We start from the raw sequence: 19023 nt of genomic DNA, 5'->3' as shown, positions 1-19023 counted from the left end.
AGCAGTCAGGGCCCTAGTATTCTCAGTGGCACCATGCCAAAGGTAGAGCCTCCATCCCATGAGTTGGGGGCTGGGCCAAAGCAGGGAGCTCATTCCTCTCCTCTGTATTTGATGGGAATTTAACCTCAGCAACAAGGATGTGGGGTAGGATGATAAATGCTGATGTCCTGTCCCTCCAAGGAAGAGAACCCTCCCACTGGAGCTGATGGGAGAGGAAAGGCTGTGTTCCAGGGTGCACCAGTGTGGAATGGAGTTTCTCTGTCGCTGAGCGGGATGGAAGCAGGGGAGGAGGGAGTGGATCCTGGTCAAATACCACAGACTTTCACTTTTCTGTCTGAGTTTTAGTGAATTTTCTTGAATAAATGTTTCTTTATTTGTTGTGTACCCTTAGGAGCATTCCAGAGATTTAAATTAAAGAAAAATAGCCATCTTCACCAGTGTTGCTGGAGGGTAGATGCAGAGAGCTCTTCACTGTCAGGCTGCTATAGGTTCTTTTTTCATAACTCAAAGTCAGTGACTGTGGGCAGTGGAAAACAAGAAAACACAAATTTTGGTGCCCACATAATAATTCATTCTCTATATATTGATGAAATATCAGCTATTAAAATGGCTCAGAGCTAAAAATGGACTGAGTCGATGGCAACTAAAGCAAGGAGTTCTGCATTGGCAGACATCCCACTACTCATAAACTTTAGAAAATATCTACTATATGTAAGGTATAAAAATACAAGATAAAAAGCTAAACATCCATTTTGGAAATTAGGCAATTTTCATAAAAAGAGAATAAACCAAGGCAGTCTGTACTAAACGTCCAGGGAATAAGTACTCCAGTTTTTCATAGGCATGGAAACTCTCCAGGTCTGGAGTGATCAGGGTGGGTTTGTGTGTAGGAAGCGTCAGCAGGAGTAAGTTTGGGGGAAAAGGTAGGATTCCACTGGGTGGGTGGCCTGGAGGGAGGACACATTCCAAGGCAGAAGCGCTGAAGTGGGATTGCATTTGGTCGCTGAAGTGGGATTGAATTTGGTCTGTTTGAGCAATAATGAGTAGACCTGCCTGCTTGCCGGAAGGTCTGTACAAAGATTTAAGTGAGAAATGGAGTGGTGACCAGAAAAGCAGCGGGGAGAGGAGGGGCTTGGTTGTTGGACCCTGTCTTGCCGGCTGCTGAGAGCAAGGAGTGCTTTTTAGAGAAAAATGACTTCGGCCAAGAGATTTTAGGAAAATGACTTTGCCTGTAGTGTGTAGTTGGAATGAATGTGTGTGTGTGTGTGTGTGTGTGTGTGTGTGTGTGTGTGTGCACAAGCTCGCACAGGCAGAGCCCTGAGGCAAAAAGACTTCTTATTAGACTGTTACAAAGAAATGAAGGTGTGGATTAAGTGAAGAAGGCAGGAATGGAAAGGAAGTGTTTGGTGGGTGATAAAATATAAATCAGGACCTCGATAAGCAGCCAATTGTTAAGACAAACATGGCAGTTTCCATCAAAAATAATACTAGAATGTGAGGTGACATGGGCTGATTTAGCAGTTTGAGATACTATGTACATTTTATTGACGGGTTTCCCATGCAATAACTATAAACGGGTCTCCTTAGTTTTGAATTCTCATATATTTTTCTTCCCTCTTCTTAGTACTTCAAATTCCTCTTCTCCACAGTTTGCATTTAATTTGACTTCAAATTAATCTCTTTTATGTGCGGGAGGAAACCAAGCGTTGCAACAATGGCACGGGTTGTGTACGGTTTTAAGGATGAGTTTCCTCCCTTGAAAACAGCTATCGGCGTAGAAATGGGAGGCACGTGGCCAACTCTTGCTTTTTAGCAGATCGAACATGACCTTCAAAACTCCCTAGGACACCCTAATCTCCTGCGGGGCTGCATCTCCCGTCAGACTCAGGCTGGCAGGGTCTCCCGCGGCCGCCTGGATGTGTACGGCTCGGGGGTTGTGAAGCTATAGTTGACAAAACAATACAAAAACACGCACAGAAAACAAACCACAAACCCACATGCCTTACCACAGTGGGCTGATGAGTGAAGTTGCGGAAGGAAGGTTCTGCTCTTGCCCTTTTAAAATTCCAGTGCACCAAACACACACGCGCTCACACACACAGACACACACACGCCCGGTCCGCTCTTCTCACTCCCTGCCACACTGCAGCAGCATCCCTCCCCAAGTCCTGATTCATGAACCGTGCCACCTTTGTCTCATTTGAAACTGTGCAGACTATTTTAATCCTCCCACCCCCATCCCAGATTTCCCCCCTCCTTTCATCCTCTAGAAAGCTCTGATGTAAGGCGCTCGCTGGGGGGGAGCGCTTCTCCGATCAGCGCGGGTAGGCGAGATCCCCAGAAGCCCCCTCCGCGGGACCTCCGTCTGCGGGGGCCGCTGCTCGGGACCCCGCTGCGGAAGCGCCTAGGTCCCTTTAAAGTGCCGCGCTCTCCGAAGTGCGGGCAGGGAGCCCTGAGTCCGCGCGGGTCTCGCAGCCCCGCGGAGAAGTCCTGCCGCCCTCCTCTCCACCGGCTCGCGAGCCTCCGGGGCCTGCCCTCCCGCCGCGCACCGCCCATCGCCCGCCGCGCACCGCCCACCGCGCGCCGTGCACCGACCCGCCATGCGGCCCTGAACCATGTCCTCCTCCTACGCCAAGAACCGGTCGGCGGACGCGCCGCACTCCCCCACCTCTCAGGTACCGCCCCCTCCTCCCCCCGCTCTCCTCCCCACGCCCCGGCGGCCCGAGAGCGCCCCGCCTTCCAGCTGGCCGCGCGGGGCCCCCAGTCCTAGGAGTCTGTCGCCCAGCGCTGCCACCCCTCCTCCGCGTCCCTCTCTCCTCCAGCTCCTCCTCTGTCTTCTCCTCCCCTTCCTCCTCCTCCTCCTCCACCTCCTCACCTCGTCGGTCTCAGCCCTCCCTCTCTGGAGCCCGCAGCCTTCCCCAGCCGATGCCGGGGACTCGGACCCCGCACCCCGAGAGTCTTTGTTAATGGATGTGGTGGGTGCTCGCGGGCTGCTCTTCCCGGGCATCTTTTCAGCCGTCGAGGCTTGTGCTGGGTGGGTGGGGGTGGGGGCTGTATGTGGGGACCACGGATGAGACCGGGGTGCGGGCTCTGGGAGACCCCGGCGAGCTGGTCCGCAGGCGGACTCTAGCCCGGGGTGGTCGCCCGGCTCCACGTTTCGGTCCTCACCGGCTTCTCTCTGGCCCCGTGTGTCGAATCCAGGTGGCCCGAGGCACCACGACCCGGAGGAGCAGGTTGAAAAGATCCGATGGCAGCACCACTTCGACAAGCTTCATCCTCAGACAGGTAGGAGGCGGACTCGGGGCGGCGGCGGGGGGTGTGGGCAGGCTGGGGAGAAGGCCCGGTGCGCCGCGCTAGGGTCCGCGAGCCGAGCGCTGCCCCCATGAGCCGGAGCGGCGAGTCGCGTCCCTGCGCGCCTCTCTCCGGCCGGGGCGGCGCGCTGCCGCTGCGTCCTCCTTCCGCAGCCCCCCCGCGCCCCCAGTCTTCGCGGCCGGGAGGCTCCGCGCCGCTCTGCAAGTTCGTGCGTGCGGACGCGAGTTGCTGGAGACCTGGCTTAGGGCAGGGATACTGAATTTGACTGAAAAGTGTTTCTAGTTGCACTTTCTGTGTGTGGAGACGCGTCTTCAAGTCGTATGCTTGAGTTTGAGTAACCAGGGGCCCGGCACATGGTTGACTTGGCGGACAGTCCGTGGTCTCTGCGATTTCTGCCCTATTTCGAACACTTCTCTGTCTAGGTCTTGAGAGAGTCCCGCGAGCTCTGGTCAAATGAAAGACACTTTGAGCACAAAGTTTGGTGTCACTTGGGACCTATTCTTTGCTTCGGTTAACGAGGCAAGGACTGCCCAGATCTGGTTGAATCAGAATAAGCCAAGGCAGGCACTCAGTCCCGGGGTCTGGGTGGTACTACACTCCGTGTTTGTTTTCTTAGTGATGGTTTCCTTCCGCGTACTTCTGGTGAGTGTTCTGTGTGCTGACGGTCGCCGCTTACACGGAATGCTTAGATCTCTTTCACCTTGACACAGGAGATGGGTCCTTAGTTTTTGTACTGCCCATGTGCTGTAAATGAAAGCATCTCTCCACAGCTGCTGGGTGCTAGCGAGATCACGAAAAAAGTGAATCACCTTGATCTTTCTTTGGAACAGAAACTGTGGAGGTGTGTGCTTTAGGAAACCTGTGGTCGTCGCCCCAAGACGCCTTTATCCCGGGCTGTGTTGTGGGCTGCTGGAGTGACCTTGGGAAGTTCTTTTCCCTCTAGGTCACTCAGAGCATTGTGTAATGTGTTCTTAACCAATGACGGCAGCAGTGGTGTGTTTCCTTAGTGAATATCATCAATTTAAACAGATTATACATGACAAATGGGTTTTAGATTCAAAATTGGACTCAGACTTCTCCTAAAGAGTTCCTAAAACTTATTTAGATAATATTTATTATGCAGATACTAATTTTCTGTAAACAAATTATTACTACTATTTAATTCAGTGAACAGCAAGCATTTGCATTATTAAAATAAATATATTTTGGATCCTGAATTCATCCTAAAAGTGCATTCTATCCCCTTTGCAATGCTTGCTTAGGTCATTTGTGTATTTGATAAAGCAAAGACATTCCTCATCTTTAAAACATTTTTGACTTAATGTGACTGAGATCTTGTTGATGTTTATTTTGTAGGTGCCTATTTTTGGTAGTGACTTTTTGTTGTGAATTCTTAGAAATACTAATTATACAGCAGTGTAGTCCCTGAACTGTCTGACTAAAACTTTTGAGTTCATCTACACTATCACTTCACTAATGCTTTACTCTTCTAACCACAAACAAAACAATCTATATTTTTTTAATATTCCTATTCTTTCCTCAATTTACTCCGATAAATGATTGAGATTAATGCATGTATAAGTTCTTGTTAAGAGCGTTGTTATGTATTGTCTTAAAAATGTAAAATATTGCATGCTAATAATTTTGGGAGTTATTTAAACAATGTAGATTTTTATTTTTTATTTTTATTTTTAAAGATTTTATTTATTTATTTGATAGAGAGCACAAGCAGGGGGAGCTATAGGCAGAGAGAGATGCAGGCTCCCCACTGATCAGGGAGCCGGATGTGGGGCTTGATCCTAGGACCCTGGGATCATGACTTGATCCAAAGGCAGACACTCAATTGGCTTAACCTACTGAGCCACCCAGACACCCCAAACAGTGCACATTTTTAGAATAAATATATTTCATTAGTTTTTCTGAAAGTGGGATTTGTTGATTTAATAAAATGGTCTAATTTAAATTCAGGAGTTATCTGTATTTGCATTATATACACAACTTTCCTATTTCTTTCTGTGTAAAAATAATGCATAATTTTTGTGAGCACTTACAGTTCAGTAAGTATCTTACACATGATCTTGTTTAAATGGCATAATGTAGACTTCTATAGTGGCTACAATAACTGGGATTTTTGTTTCTTTGACAAGAGATGAAAAGTTATTGCAATATTAGAATTTAACAGTATTTTTTGAAGTAAAATTGAAGAGTTTTCACCTGAGTCCCAAAAAAACATTTTTTAAAAAAAGCACAACAGCGGGGTACCTGGGTGGCTCAGCGGGTTAAAGCCTCTACCTTCGGCTCAAGTCATAATCCCAGGGTCCAGGGGGGATCGAGCCCTGCATCGGGCCCTCTGCTCCGTGGGGAGCCTGCTTCCCTCTATCTCTCTGCCTGCCTCTCTTCTTACTTGTGATCTCTGTCTGTCAAATATATAAATAAAAAATCTTAAAAAAAAAAGCACAGTAGCTGTTTATGTTATTAGAGCCTCATTATTTGTAGAATGACCAGTGACTTACTGTTTTTGAATTCTTGATACACTGGAGTGATGGAATTTCTTGAGGATATTTTAGTCGGTGTGGTGCCTTCACACATGAAGAAGATAGTGGGAATGCCAGCAAAATAGTGCTGCTCATTTCTGGTGTCATATTATTTGTAAAATTAGGGAAAGTGTTCCCCTCACAAAAAAAATATGTCAAATCAAATGGGTACGATGGGGCTGGTGGTGAAGAACAGCGGACAGTTGGCAAATTCACCTAGTAAACTGTTTTTTCTTTAAACTGGTGAAAAGTTTTTGTGTTTGTGTGTGTGCACATGTGAGTTGGCCTGAAGACAAGCAACCTGAGAAAATGAGCCTGCTGTCCTCTGTGGATTACTGCTCACAGAGCCCTTTAGGCGTCTTTGACCTTGTTTCGTGGGCTCCTAGATTGCTGGCCTCCACAATCAAGGAGGGATGGAGATTTTGGAATGAGTCCAGGGAACAACTACTTGGTTTCTTTGAGGAAAGGTGAGAAGATGAAGTCTTTTGCCACTGAAAGAATAGAGAGCTGGGTGACCCAATAATGATCTTCAAAGTGTACACCAAAGGCATTCTTTGGAAATGTGATGGACGGTTCTCCGTCTCCACTGAGGATGAAACTCAAGAACTGCTACAGTCAGGAAAGGAATGATGTTTTACAGCAAGGTTTTCTTAATTAAGAAGGTTGCTATCATTGGAATGGCTTTCCAAATGAGTCTGTAGAATTTTCTCCTAGGAGATCACTTCTGACAGACTATTTGTGAGTGGACTATTTAGTCATGTTTTATTTATTTATTTATTTATCTGATTTATTTATTAAGATTTTATTTATTTATTTGACAGACAGCGATCACAAGTAGGCAGAGAGGCAGGCAGAGAGAGAGAGAGGAGAAAGCAGGCTCCCTGCTGAGCAGAGAGCCCAATGCAGGGCTCGATCTCAGGACCCTGAGATGATGACCTGAGCCAAAGGCAGTTGCTTAACCAACTGAGCCACCCAGGCGCCCCGATTTATTTATTTTTTAATATTTTATTGAGAGAGAGAGTGAGCGAGCAAGTGAGAGAGCGAGCATGCACACAAGCAGAGGGCAGAGGGAGAAGCAGACGCCCCTGCTGAGCAAAGAGCCAGATTTGGGGCTCGATCCCAGAGGACCCTGGCATCCTGACCTGAGCAGGAAAGCAGATGCTTAACCGACTGAACCACCCAGGGACCCCTATTTATTTATGTTTTAAAGTTTTAGGAAACATTTATTAAACATTTTCTATGTGCCCAGCACTGTGCTAGATACTATGAAAGAGGAATGAAAAGATCAATGAGACAGAGCCCCGAGACCCAAAGGATTTTGTAATCTACTTATGGAGACATAGATGTGTACACATAATGTAGCAAGGAATGAGGGTGTGTGCGCTGCATATTGAAGTACTCTGGGTGTCATTGTACATAGAGTTTGTGTGATGGAGTCTTCCAGTTTACTCCCATTTTTCAAAGTGATCAAAGTATGATTGGTTTGTTGATCTTTCCTTGTTAAGGCTGCCCTTATGAGGACTGCAAGTCTTACAAGGCCTGGCCCCTCCTAGTTTCCAGCCTCATATTGAACCATGATCTTTTAGCTTTGGACGTAGATCTTGAACACACCATCTTTCCTTCTGCCATAGGCTCTTTGCACATGCTGAACCTTCTGTATGGAAGGCTCTTGTTCTCTCGTCTGCCTACTTAACTTGTAATCTTCCTTGAAACCTAAGTTTTGTCTTTACTTCTTTTTTTTTTTTTCTTTTTAAAGATTTTTTATTTTTAAGTAATCTCTACCCTCAAGGTTGGGCTCGAACTCAGAACCCTGAGATCAAGAGTTGCATGCTCCACCAACTGAGCCTGCCAGACACCCCTAGTCTTCACTTATTTTTCTCATCTGTCTGATTATGCCAGTTCCTTAACCACCTACCTCATTCCAGAGTGCATTTTGCCAGTTCTCAATAATTAGATTTCTGTTAAAGTCTGTCCCCTTATTCAGATAATAAGCAGGGCCAGGTCTGCATTTGGTCTCCTTTGTATCCTCAGCATTTAGCGTAGTAGGTGTTCAATAAATATTTATTTGAATGAACGAAGGAACGGATGGATGGAGAACCAGCTTTATATTTTAGGCATGAGGTTCTGCTCTAACATTAAACTCTGTGTTTAATGGGTAGAAATTGCCTTCTAACAAAACTTCCCCAAATTTAGCAGCTTAAAGCAACAGCAGTTTTTTTTTTGTTTTGTTTTGTTTTGTTGTTTTTTTTTTTTTAATTTCAGTGTGCAGAGCAGTGTGTGGTATTATCCGGGCACTGGCATGGCTGAAAGATCTAAAATAGCCTCACACGTGTGGTTGGCAGTTGGTGCTGGCTGCTGGCTGAGAACTCGACTAGGGCTTTTGGCAGGGGGCTCAGTCTTCCTCCACCTGGGCTCCCAGCATGGTTGCTTGAACTTCCTTACAACATGGTGGCTGGGTTCCAAGAAGGGGCATCCCAGGAAGTAAAGGGTGAAGCTGCAGATTTTGTAAAACCTACTGTTAAAAGCTACATGACATTGCTTCTGCTACAGTCTCTAAATCAAAACAAAGGGCTAGCTCAGTTTCAAAGGGAGAGGAATAGACTCTCTTTTGGTGGGGTGTAGCAAGGTCACCTTACAAAAGAGCATGTTATTATTGCAGTCATCTTTGGAACCATCTACTTTAGATCACAGAACCTTGGGCTTTTTTTAAGTATGCTAATCAAATGATCGTGATCATAATTCAGTAAACCCACACTGTATTTAGAGATTGAAAACATATTTAGTTACTAAGTTGGTACTATAATAAAACAAGCTGGCAAAAAATTCTTTGGGTTATAATTCAGAGACACATTTCTCCAATAAAATGCAGATTCATCAACAGAAGGTGTATGCTTTGTGCATAGCTCCAAGAATAATCATATGCTTAGAGACGTGTATATATGCAAAATTCATCCATAAACTTAGAATTACAAAATTTTAGAACAGGAAGACATTGCAAAGGGAAAGTACGTCAGTTCCTCATTTTCAGATGAATGAGGAGACCCAAGGACATAAAGGCTGTACTGACATCACATCAGTAGTTATAGAACCAAGACAGGGACAGGGGACCTTACTCAGATTCTCCAGTTTTTCCATCACAACACACTTCATCCCTGAAATATCAAGACAGACATACAAACACAGAAATGTGGACACATGAAAGGACATATGGAGCTTATTCCTCTTAGATCCTAGAATAGTATTTTTTTTAAATTTTTTTTTATTTTTTAAAGAGAGAGAGAGTATAGCACAGAGGAGCAGATGGCAGAGGAGAGAAAGGATGCCAAGCAGGCTCCACGCTCACTGAAGAGCTTGATGGAGGGCTCAATGTCATGACCCTGAGATCACAACCCAAGTTGAACTGAAGAGTCTATCCTTTAAGTGAGAGAGCCAACCAGGAGCCCCTGAACCTGGAAGTATTCTTTTTTTTTTTTTTTTTTTAAATTTTTATTTATTTATTTATTTGACAGTGAGAGAGAGACAGCGAGAGCAGGAACACAAGCAGAGGGAGTGGGAGAGGGAAAGCAGGCTTCTTGCCGAGCAGGGAGCCTGATATGGGTCTCCAGCCCAGAACTCTGGGATCATGACCTGAGCCAAAGGCAGGTGCTTAATGACTGAGCCACCCAGGCGCCCCCTGGAAGTATTCTTAATTTATATGGTTACTGTGAAGAACAAAGCAACAACTAGAGAATCTTGAGATTGTAGTTTCCCCCCTAATTTTACCATAAGATGGAATTTTGTTTTGGATGATTCATGGAAGTTTGTTTAGTAGTCATTATATTAGCCAGAGTCTACCCAGGAAACAAAACTCCTTGGGATTTTACAACTGAAGGACTTGAATGTAGAGACATGTTAAACAGGTGATGGGAGAGTTTGGAAGCTAACCCTTTAGGTTAGCAACAGCTGGAAGCCACTGCCACCTCTAGGTTAGCAGGAAAAGGAAGCTGTTCCTGGAGCCCAAGGGCCAGAGTCACCTGGTAGATGCTGGAGCCCCTGGTGTACTGTTTTGTGGGAGCAAGAAACAAAGAGAAAGCAAGAAAGCAAGGAGAAAGAGGACATCATCTTACACTCGTTAGGATGGCTACAATAAAAAAAGAAAAAATAGCAAGTGTTCGTGAGGATGTAGAGAAATGGACACCCTGGTGCACTGTTGGTGGGAGTGTAAATTGGTGCAGCTACTGTTGAAAACAGCATAGAGATCCTCAAAAAATTAAAATTAGAACTATCATATGATTTATCAATCCCAGTTCTGGCTACTTATCTGAAGAAAATGAAAACACAAGCTTGAAAAGATATATGCAGCCCATGTTCATTGCAGCCAATGTTTACCCTAGCCAGGGCATGGCAAGAACCTAAGTGTTCATTGACGGATGAGTGTATTAAGAAGTTGTGGGGTGTGTGTATAGAGGAGTGTGTGTGTGTGTGTGTGTGTGTGTGTGTGTGTGTGTAATTCAGCCATGAGAGAATGAAATCTTGCTATTTGTGATAACATAGATGGACCTTAAAGGCATTATGCTAAGTGAAAGAAATCAAATAATAAGATAAATACTGTATGATCTCACCTGCATGTAGAATCTAAAAAGCCTCCCCAAACCAAAAAAAAAAAACCCCAAAAAAACAAACCAAAAACAAAAATTGAGCTTATAGATACAGAGTACAGATTAATGGTTGCCAGATGCAGGGGTGGGGGAATAGGGGAAATGGGTGAAGGGGTCACAGGTACAAGCTTTCAATTATAAAATAAGTCATGGTGGGTGTAATGTACAGCAGGGGGACTGTAGTTAATAATCTATTGTGCATTTGAAAGTTGGTTAGAGAATAGATCTTGAAAGTTCTCATCAAAAGAAAAAATGTGTTACTACTTATGGTGATGGGTGTTAACAAGACTTGTGATTATTTTGCAATATATGGAAATATTGAATCGTTACGTTGTACACCCAAAACGAATATCATGATCTTTGTCAATTATACTTCAATTAAATAAAGAGAGAGAGAGACAGGATATATAGCTTCTACTAAAGAAGCCACTTGAGGGCAGAGAAAGGGGAGGAATACTCTGCCCCCCCATACCCCCTGGCCAGCTAGTCCCCCATTCTCCTGATGCACCAGCCCTTGGCTGAGCCCAGCTGGAAGCTGGCTGACCGGGAGCCTGGGAAGCAGCCTGCAGACCCTTGACCCTCTTGAGATAGAAAGCAGCACAGAGGAAGGGGAGAATGATACTGAGGGAAGTGGGACAGGACCAGCACAACCATTATATTGTAGCTGCATGAGAATAGTAATGATTCGTTTTCATTAACAGAATTAGAAGTTTACTTGCTCTGTAAGTAAACTTCCTGGCCAAGTGGGATAATATAGTTACAGTGAACCTGAGGGGAAAGTTCACACCTGTTTCCTGTGTGAATTTTATCTGGAATGCGTCTTCCCAAATTGAGACCAAGAAAGAACTCTGCCTTTCGTGGCAAACTGCTTTGTTTTCGCGGTTGGGCTTGAATACATGGAACTGAATTTATGACGTTTCTTACTGAGAAATCCAGTTCCTGGGCAGCTAACCCGTGAACTAGTCCCTTGTGCTCTTCTCCAAGCCCCTGTTCTTGGCACAGAGAGTTCCCTAAAGTCTCATTTTTGTAGAATAAAGAACTATTTATCCTTCAGTTTAGGATGGTGAGATTTTATTGAAACTTAGATGATTCTGATTGAAATTTTAATCTTTCTAGAAAGTTATAGGATGCGGTGTGGATCCTTAAGCTGGAAAGGACCTTGGTGTTACCGTGGCCTTCTCTCTTTAATGACTCCAGTGCTGCCTCAGACACTGCCGTCCCTGGGTGTTAAGGAGCAGAGACTCCTTGTTCATTCATCAAGGGAAAAAGCAGGGGTGGCGCTGAAGAGAATGTGGTTAAGTCACACCATGTGGTGTAGCTAGTTGTAGAAACCAGTCCCTCTGCTTCTGGGGAGTCAGTAGCTGAGCCCAGACAATCTAGTTCTGAGCCATCTTTTCTGGCTGATGCTGTAGCATTAGCCCAACTCCTCACCTTCCTCCTAGTTTGGCCATTTCTTGGTGTTATTTCTGCAGCTCGGACTCCGAGAAAGCATCGGCCCTAACCAAGGACAGCAGGCTTGCAGTTCACTCACATTCACTGATGACTTGAAGAAATGTCAGCAGGCACGTGCGCAGAGGGGCACGTGGGCCCCGTTCTGCTGTCTGGCCTCTGCGTGCTTTGTTTCAGGCAACACTTTGGAGCAGAGTGTTCCCTAGAACAGTGCTGTCCTCCGTGTCGCTTGCTCTTTGCTGGACCTTCCTTCCCAGCAGGCGTGTGTGCCCTGAGAATGGGTTACAGGCCTCAGCAACATGGGTCCTCGGAGTCTGTCCTTCAGCAGGGTGTGCCCAAGATGGGCCCAGAGCCCCTGGATGGTTTTCACTCCCCTTGAGCCCAGGGCGTTGTGCCAATATCTCCTCTGTGGGGCTGTGCAGAGCATTTCCTTCACCCTCCCCCGTCACACACGGTCTTTACCTCTCCAGGTTCGAGTACAGCAAAGTGCTGAGTCCCCAAAGGGAGCTAGGCTCTTAGCCCCAAAGAACCCCTACAGAAACCCATTCTGCCCTGCATCACAGTTGCCTGTCCTTGTCCTTCGTGACCCAGGAGAACGTTGAGGTAAAATACAGCACCCTTCGTTCTAGAAGAGTTGTTCCGAACTTGATTACATAGGGACACATCAGCAATTGTACGTGGCTTTAACCACATAAACTGGGGCAGGGCGTGGGGGTGGGACTAGAGCTAGAAGCCGAAATGAATGCCAAGGCTGAATTACTCAGTTTTCAGGGAGTACTTTTAGGGCTTTCAGGTAACGATAATGACAAGCCGTGTGCTCTGGCAACCTGCTTTCAGAGCCAGAGAAGGCTGATGTTTCAGGAGCACCTGGCTGGAGTATAGAGCGGGCTTTGAAATTCCTTGATGACAGCTCTCATTTTCACTGGAGTAAACATGCCCGTCTGCAGGCTTCCCTACTTTCTTGAACGTGTCCTTTCTTGTTACACACATGCACAGAGAAGAGGTGGTCCCTTGACTCTGAAGGAATGCCATTCAGCATTTGTGTTTTATGTCCCGAAAGCATTAATTAGACGGGGGCTGTACAGCTTCTGCGACAACCCCTGACTCTCTCTGGTCATTTCCCTGTAATCATTTGGATGGCAGACTGGGCCGATTTTGTTTCTCAGTTTATGTTCTTTGTTGGTGGAGGCATCTTTGTCCAGGGCTGCAGTTTAATAGCTGTGGTAGTAGTCTTTGTTTTGAGAGGAAATATTTTGTAAACGTAAACCTGAGAAGAATCTGCATTTTTCTGGGTTGTCAAAATCACTAGAAATGGTGACTTTTTGTAGTGCTCACTATATCATATTATAATACTAATTTTAAACTCCTTAGGAAGACTTTTTTGCAATTTCTCTTTTAGCACTGGAAAGACCAGCAGTAATGGAAATGCAGAGTAGCTTAACATGTAGATGGATTTATCATACCCTTCTCCTTTCTTCTCGAATAGCCCAGTGCTGGTGTCAACAACTCGACATGCTGGTTGTGTTTTCCCATCACACAGGTGGGTAAAATGATCGCTGTTAGGGTTAGGGTGTTCAAAGGCATGACTTTCTTATTTGGCCTCTGTGTGTGTGTGTGTGTGTGTGTGTGTGTGTGTGTGTGTCTGTCTGTAACAGAGAGGAGGAAGTCATTTTTTCAGGAATTTAGAGGATGTACTCTGTTATCATCATAATCTCATTTTAGAACATTTTCATCACCCCCAAAAGAGACCTTGTACTCATTATCAGTCCTTCTCTACACTCCTCCCCAACCTTAATCTACTAGTCTCTACGTCTATAGATTTGCTTATTCTGAACATTTCATATAACTGGAATAATACAATAAAATGTGATCTTTGTGATTTGCTTCTGGGTTTTTTGTTTTTGTTTTTGTTTTTGTTTTCCATTTACTTATGCTCTACAGCAGGCTGAGGGTTTCAAGTTAGAGCCCCTGGTCCACATGTGCAGCTGTTGGTCTACCTGTGTAAAGGGACTTGGCTTTCCTTAAGCCTATGTTTCAGAGAGCTTTTCAAGTCATGGTAGAACATATTTATATTCATTGTAGAGCTACAGTCTTAGGTCATAAAGATGAATTTTGTGCGGAGCCAACTATTTGACCCGCATGGAAGTCAAATCCCTGACCTTGGCCTCCTTGTCATCAGGATTGAACAAAATTGAGTGACTCTCATCTATAGAAGGGGCTTTCTATAATAGGATGAGATCCCTGAGATTAAAAAAGTGAGCAACAAAAGTAGTTACTGCCTTCATTTTCAATAATTTTTCATCATAGAAGTGTCTTGGATATTTATAATCCAAAGTACTTTAAAAAATTTTATCTAGATGCTTATAATAAATCAGCTCTGGTAGTTATAATGTTTTTTTCCTTGGGAGATACAATTAAGGAGAAAGCAGAGTGTCGAGTCCCAAGTTAAGTACAATATTTATGGGAATTACTGGGTATATAAAACTGAACTCTCTATGTGGCAGGTGCTGCTCAATTATATTTGAGCACTTCCCTGGGGGACAAAAGTCAATTATCAACACAGTCGTGTGGGAGAGAAATAGGTCAGCTGCAAATATTCTCTGCTAATTTCAGAAAGCTTGAGGGGTGATTTAGTTTGGGGAACATTTTTTATTCGTTTGGTCTCTGTGCCATAGGGAGACCTTCTGGTAGGAAAGGCTCAGTGTTTCATTTGGTATTGGTTGCCATACTCATTTACTTTAACATAAATATTCCTTTTGGTCCTATAAAATGAAAATTAAACCAAATAATGCCAGTAAAAATGATGTCAAATACACACTGGAAGAGTAATTGTACCGTAGGTGTTATTATTACTATTGCTATTTCTACATTAGTAGCCATCTTCAGGGTTTAAACTAATCCAATAAAATGCAGATTTCATATTTCCAAGTATTTTGTTTTCTATTTCTATATAAGAAGAGTAAAAAATGTTAACTGTGGGAAAAAAAAGAAAAAGGAAGGACATTGGGTTTTTAAAAGATTATGTTTATTTATATTTTTATTGTGGTAAAATATACGTAATGGGAAATTTACCATTTTAGCCAATCTTAAATGTGTAGTTCGGTGTCATTAAGTACTTTCACTAGTGTAATTTTTTTTTAGTGAATGTGCAGATTATTTAAAATGTAAGCAGGCAAAACCTAAATATATCCAACTTATAAATGTGCTAGAAACATCCACCTGGATAGGCCTCCCACCACGACTGTGGCCTTGTTTAAAGTGCGGGCAGCAACAGAAAACAGCCCTTGGTGTTTCACAGAGCTCTGGCTTCTGAAGTTGGGAAGAACCAGGAAGCAGTCCAGAGGCAGGATGTGGCCTGGAAACTGCCTGGGACCGTTGGGTGGGCTTAGGAAGCTGGGGCTGGGGCAAGGAGCCTGGGCAGGCTGGGAGGGTGGGGTTTTGCCCCTAAATACCTGTTTTTTTTTTGTTTGTTTTGTTTTTAAAATTTTTATTCTTTTTCTTTTCTTTCTCTCTTTCTTTCTTTCTTTCTTTCTTTCTTTTTGTTTTTTGTTTTTATTTATTTGACAGAATTACAGCAAGAGAGGGAACACAAGCAGGGGGAGTGGGAGAGGGAGAAGCAAGCTTTATGCTGAGCAGAGAGCCTGATGAAGGGTTCGATTCCAGGATCCTGGGATCATGACCTGAGCTGAAGGCAGACACTTAATGACTGAGCCACCCAGGCGCCCCCCCAATACCTGTTTTAACACGCCCGAATGCTTTTCTTCTTCCTCTGCTGTCTGAGGTCCAGTTTCAAATGATTTAGGTTAATGAGCATCCTATTTGAAACACATGCTTGTTCCCAGGAGTCTTCAGGGGCTCTAGTCATTCACACAGTATTGTAGCTTGACTTACTGTTTACAAACAAGCTCATCTTCCCATCCTTTAAAGGTGTGCCACTACAGAACAGACATGCTCCCCAGTGATGACTCCCTGAGTCTATCCTTTCTCACAGTCTCCCCCACTTTCCCATCTAAACTTGCCCCTTTCTGCCCTTGCTCCTAGCACAGACCCCCAGACTTGGACTCAAACCATGCTTTCTCCCCTCTGCCCATTCAGTCATGCCATTCCTTCTCCTTGAGGAAGGTCTCACCATTTTCACATGATGATGATCTTTCCATCTGTCAAACCCCTCTAGAACCTTTCTCCACAAAGCTCCGTAATATGGCTCTAGATTGCCTTCTCTTGGAACTTTTTTTTTTTTAAGATTTTTATTTATTTATTCCAGAGTGTGAGTAGGGGAAGGGGTGGTAGGGAGAGAGAGAGAGAGAGAGAATCTTAAGCGGATTCCCTGTTGAGCATGGAGCCTGATGTAGGGCTCTATCCCATGACCCATGATATTATGACCTGAGCTGAAACCAAGAGTCAGATGCCTGACCAACTGGGCTACCCAGGCACCCTTCTCTGGCCTTCTGTTTTGACTGTTCACCTAGATTCTCCTTTGGGTAAGCTGGATGTCCACATACCCCACCAACCTGTGGGGCTGTATGGACAGGTACCACATGGGACAAGAGGAAGAAGGAGCCGAAGTTGTAAGGAATCAGCATTAATAATCCACATTTCACTTGTTCACCTTTCCTACCTGTAGGGAGACATAGGTCCTCAACATCTGCCTCCTAATATCTTGTGCATTATTTCTTTGAGTCCAGTGGGTGCTCACAGCTCTGTCCCTCATTATGTCTGCTGCGACAGCTTTTGAGGAAGGCTTCTCCTGCTGCATTCACTCTGCCTCTTCTGTGAGAATACTGCTTTCTGCCAACTAGGAAGCTCCTTCTCAGGCAAAACACACAAGGTGACACACAGCATTATGTTCTTCAGCCTCTCTGGATCAGCTGTATTGCAGACCTCCTCAGCTCTGGGTCACACTCTGTCTCCTGGGCACTTGAGTAGCACTTCCTGTGCACTGAATGTCCAAGAATCCCTTATAAAGCCTGCATCCCTCTGTAGGGTCCTGCAGGGGAACAAGCATTATTCTGAATCTGCCCCAGGACTGAACATGGAACTTGGTTCTGTCAGCAGCTCTTATGCTTTGTTGACCTGTGCAAATTTTTGTACATGCAGACAAACTTCGAATCCCTTTTTAGGGTCTTCTGTAACATACTCATAATAAGTGATGTAGTTTTCTTTATTTTTGCTTTATGAATTTGTATTTGAGGGTGAGTAGAAGGAGGAAGAAAGGGGAAGGTGATGTTGGGGACTGAGTGTCTTTGGGAGTTAGTGCAGGTCTGGGTAGGGTATCAGAATGGAGACCTTTGGAGAGAAGGAGGGTCCTGGATGCCTGAGAAGAAAGACAGTAACCCATGGGAAAGGGTTTCAGAAAGGGAGATGAATGGGGATCAAACTGGGTCGAATTTAAGCTTTGTTTTGGAATGTATCTGTTAGGACTCTTTTAGTCACAAATAAACAGGAACTCAGCACAAATCGGCCAAGGCAACATATAGAATTATTGGCTCATGCAAGTGAAAAGTCCAGGGGTGGGTGTGACTGGCTTCATGTATGGCTCGTTCCAGAAGTTCATGACTTCCTCAGGACTCCCTTTCTTTGCAGTTCTTCCAACACCGCATGCCTTTCTCTGCTCACCTCTGTGTGCTGGCTTGGACCTCAGCCTAGCCCCTGTCGTGGTGGCAGCAGTGGCTCAGGCTCTCCCATCCATTCCCTGCCCTGTTCAGAGGAGCAGAGAGCCTCTCTTAGGATAGCTCCAGCAGGAAGGAAAGGGTTTTTGTTGGCTTGTTTCTTCAGAGCACCACCCTCCCCCTGAAACACGGTGCACAGCACGTGCACACATACACGTTTTGTGAATCTTATTGGCCTGAAATAGCACATGAACTAACATTGTGGGCTGAAGTCAGTAGTTGGTACCTCCTAGGGATGAGATTGGGGTTACCCCATCATGGCTAAGCACTGAGACCAGTTTCCTAAGGGAATTTTGAGAGCTAGTGGTGGAGAGGAAGATGGATACTGCAAAAACAATTAGCCAGACATTTACTCAAGGAAGGACTTTTTATGCAGACCCAGGCAAGATGATCTGAATTTCTTCCTTCTCCTGCTCCTCCTTCCTCTTTTACCACGTTTTAACCATGTCATGGATTAAAATGTAATTTTAAAAAATTGTTGCATACCCTAAAATTTACCATATTAACCATTTTTCCGTGTATGGTCCAGTGACTTTAAGAATATCTCCGTTGTTGCCACCAGCTATCCTAAATACAATTTTGTAGGTAATCTGGAGTCTTTCTGTTGTAACATTATTTCTTTTTCTTTTTTTTAAGATTTTATTTATTTATTTGACAGACAGAGATGACAAGCAGGCAGAGAGGCAGGCAGAGAGAGAGAGAGAGGGGAGAAGCAGGCTCCCTGCTGAGCAGAGAGCCTGATGCGGGGCTCGATTCCAGGACCCTGGGATCATGACCTGAGCCGAAGGCAGAGGCTTTAACCCACTGAGCCACCCAGGCGCCCCTGTAACATTGTTTCTTAATGAGAAAATATATACCAAGTTTCAAATAACTGACTGAACAGTGAATTTCTGGGACACAAGTATTAATTCAGGAATGACTACTGAATGAATATTTCCCAGGAACTCCATTTTTCTGTTAGCAAAATGGGGGTTTAAGTGGGGAGGGCTAGTGACCTCTGAGGTTCCTTTAAGCTCTAGTATTATAGGACTTTATGTCTGTGTCTGCAGATGTGTGTGGTCAACTCATACATTGTGCTAGAAACCACTGTATTTTGTAGTTTTTGCATCTTTCCTGGGTCGCCTAGCTGCTGAGATGAACTCATAAAATGTCGGGTCATTCAATATAAAATATTATTGAAAGTATTAGATGACGATATCCTTTTTAGAGGGTAATAAAGAGATGATGTGGAGAAGCTTACAAGAGGAAAGATAATTTGGAATAGAGCTGGAATTTATAACTCTTTCAAGCATATGCATGAGGCATGAAAGGATATGTGGAGAATAGAGCGGGTTGTCAAGAATGAAGTATTTGTGTAATGTGGTAAGATGGTTGGCAGATGTGCATCCTGGAGGCTATTAAGAGGAAATCGGCTGAGCAGTG

At 44.6% G+C, this 19023-nt stretch overlaps 1 protein-coding gene across 2 annotated transcripts in view; it reads left to right on the top strand.

Annotated features, from left to right (window-relative positions):
- Nucleotides 1–2615: 2615 nt before the first annotated feature.
- The window catches only part of LOC111141476 (calcium voltage-gated channel auxiliary subunit beta 4), a 241283-nt gene continuing 224875 nt past the window's right edge, over nucleotides 2616–19023 (top strand). Inside the window, exons 1-2 of one of the 2 annotated variants that reach the window (XM_022494058.1) lie at nucleotides 2616–2675; nucleotides 3202–3285. In XM_022494058.1, coding sequence (XP_022349766.1) covers nucleotides 2616–2675; nucleotides 3202–3285 — 144 coding nt within the window. Of the gene's footprint in view, nucleotides 2676–2949; nucleotides 2976–3201; nucleotides 3286–19023 lie in introns of those variants that run through there. The other variant, XM_022494067.1, reaches the window with a different exon arrangement.

Source organism: Enhydra lutris, unplaced genomic scaffold, assembly GCF_002288905.1.
Source record: "Enhydra lutris kenyoni isolate GAN:26980312 unplaced genomic scaffold, ASM228890v2 scaffoldscaffold1, whole genome shotgun sequence".
Taxonomy (NCBI): domain Eukaryota; kingdom Metazoa; phylum Chordata; class Mammalia; order Carnivora; family Mustelidae; genus Enhydra; species Enhydra lutris.
The sequence above is the reverse complement of the archived record's forward strand: the minus strand, read 5'-3'. Positions and strand labels throughout refer to the sequence as shown.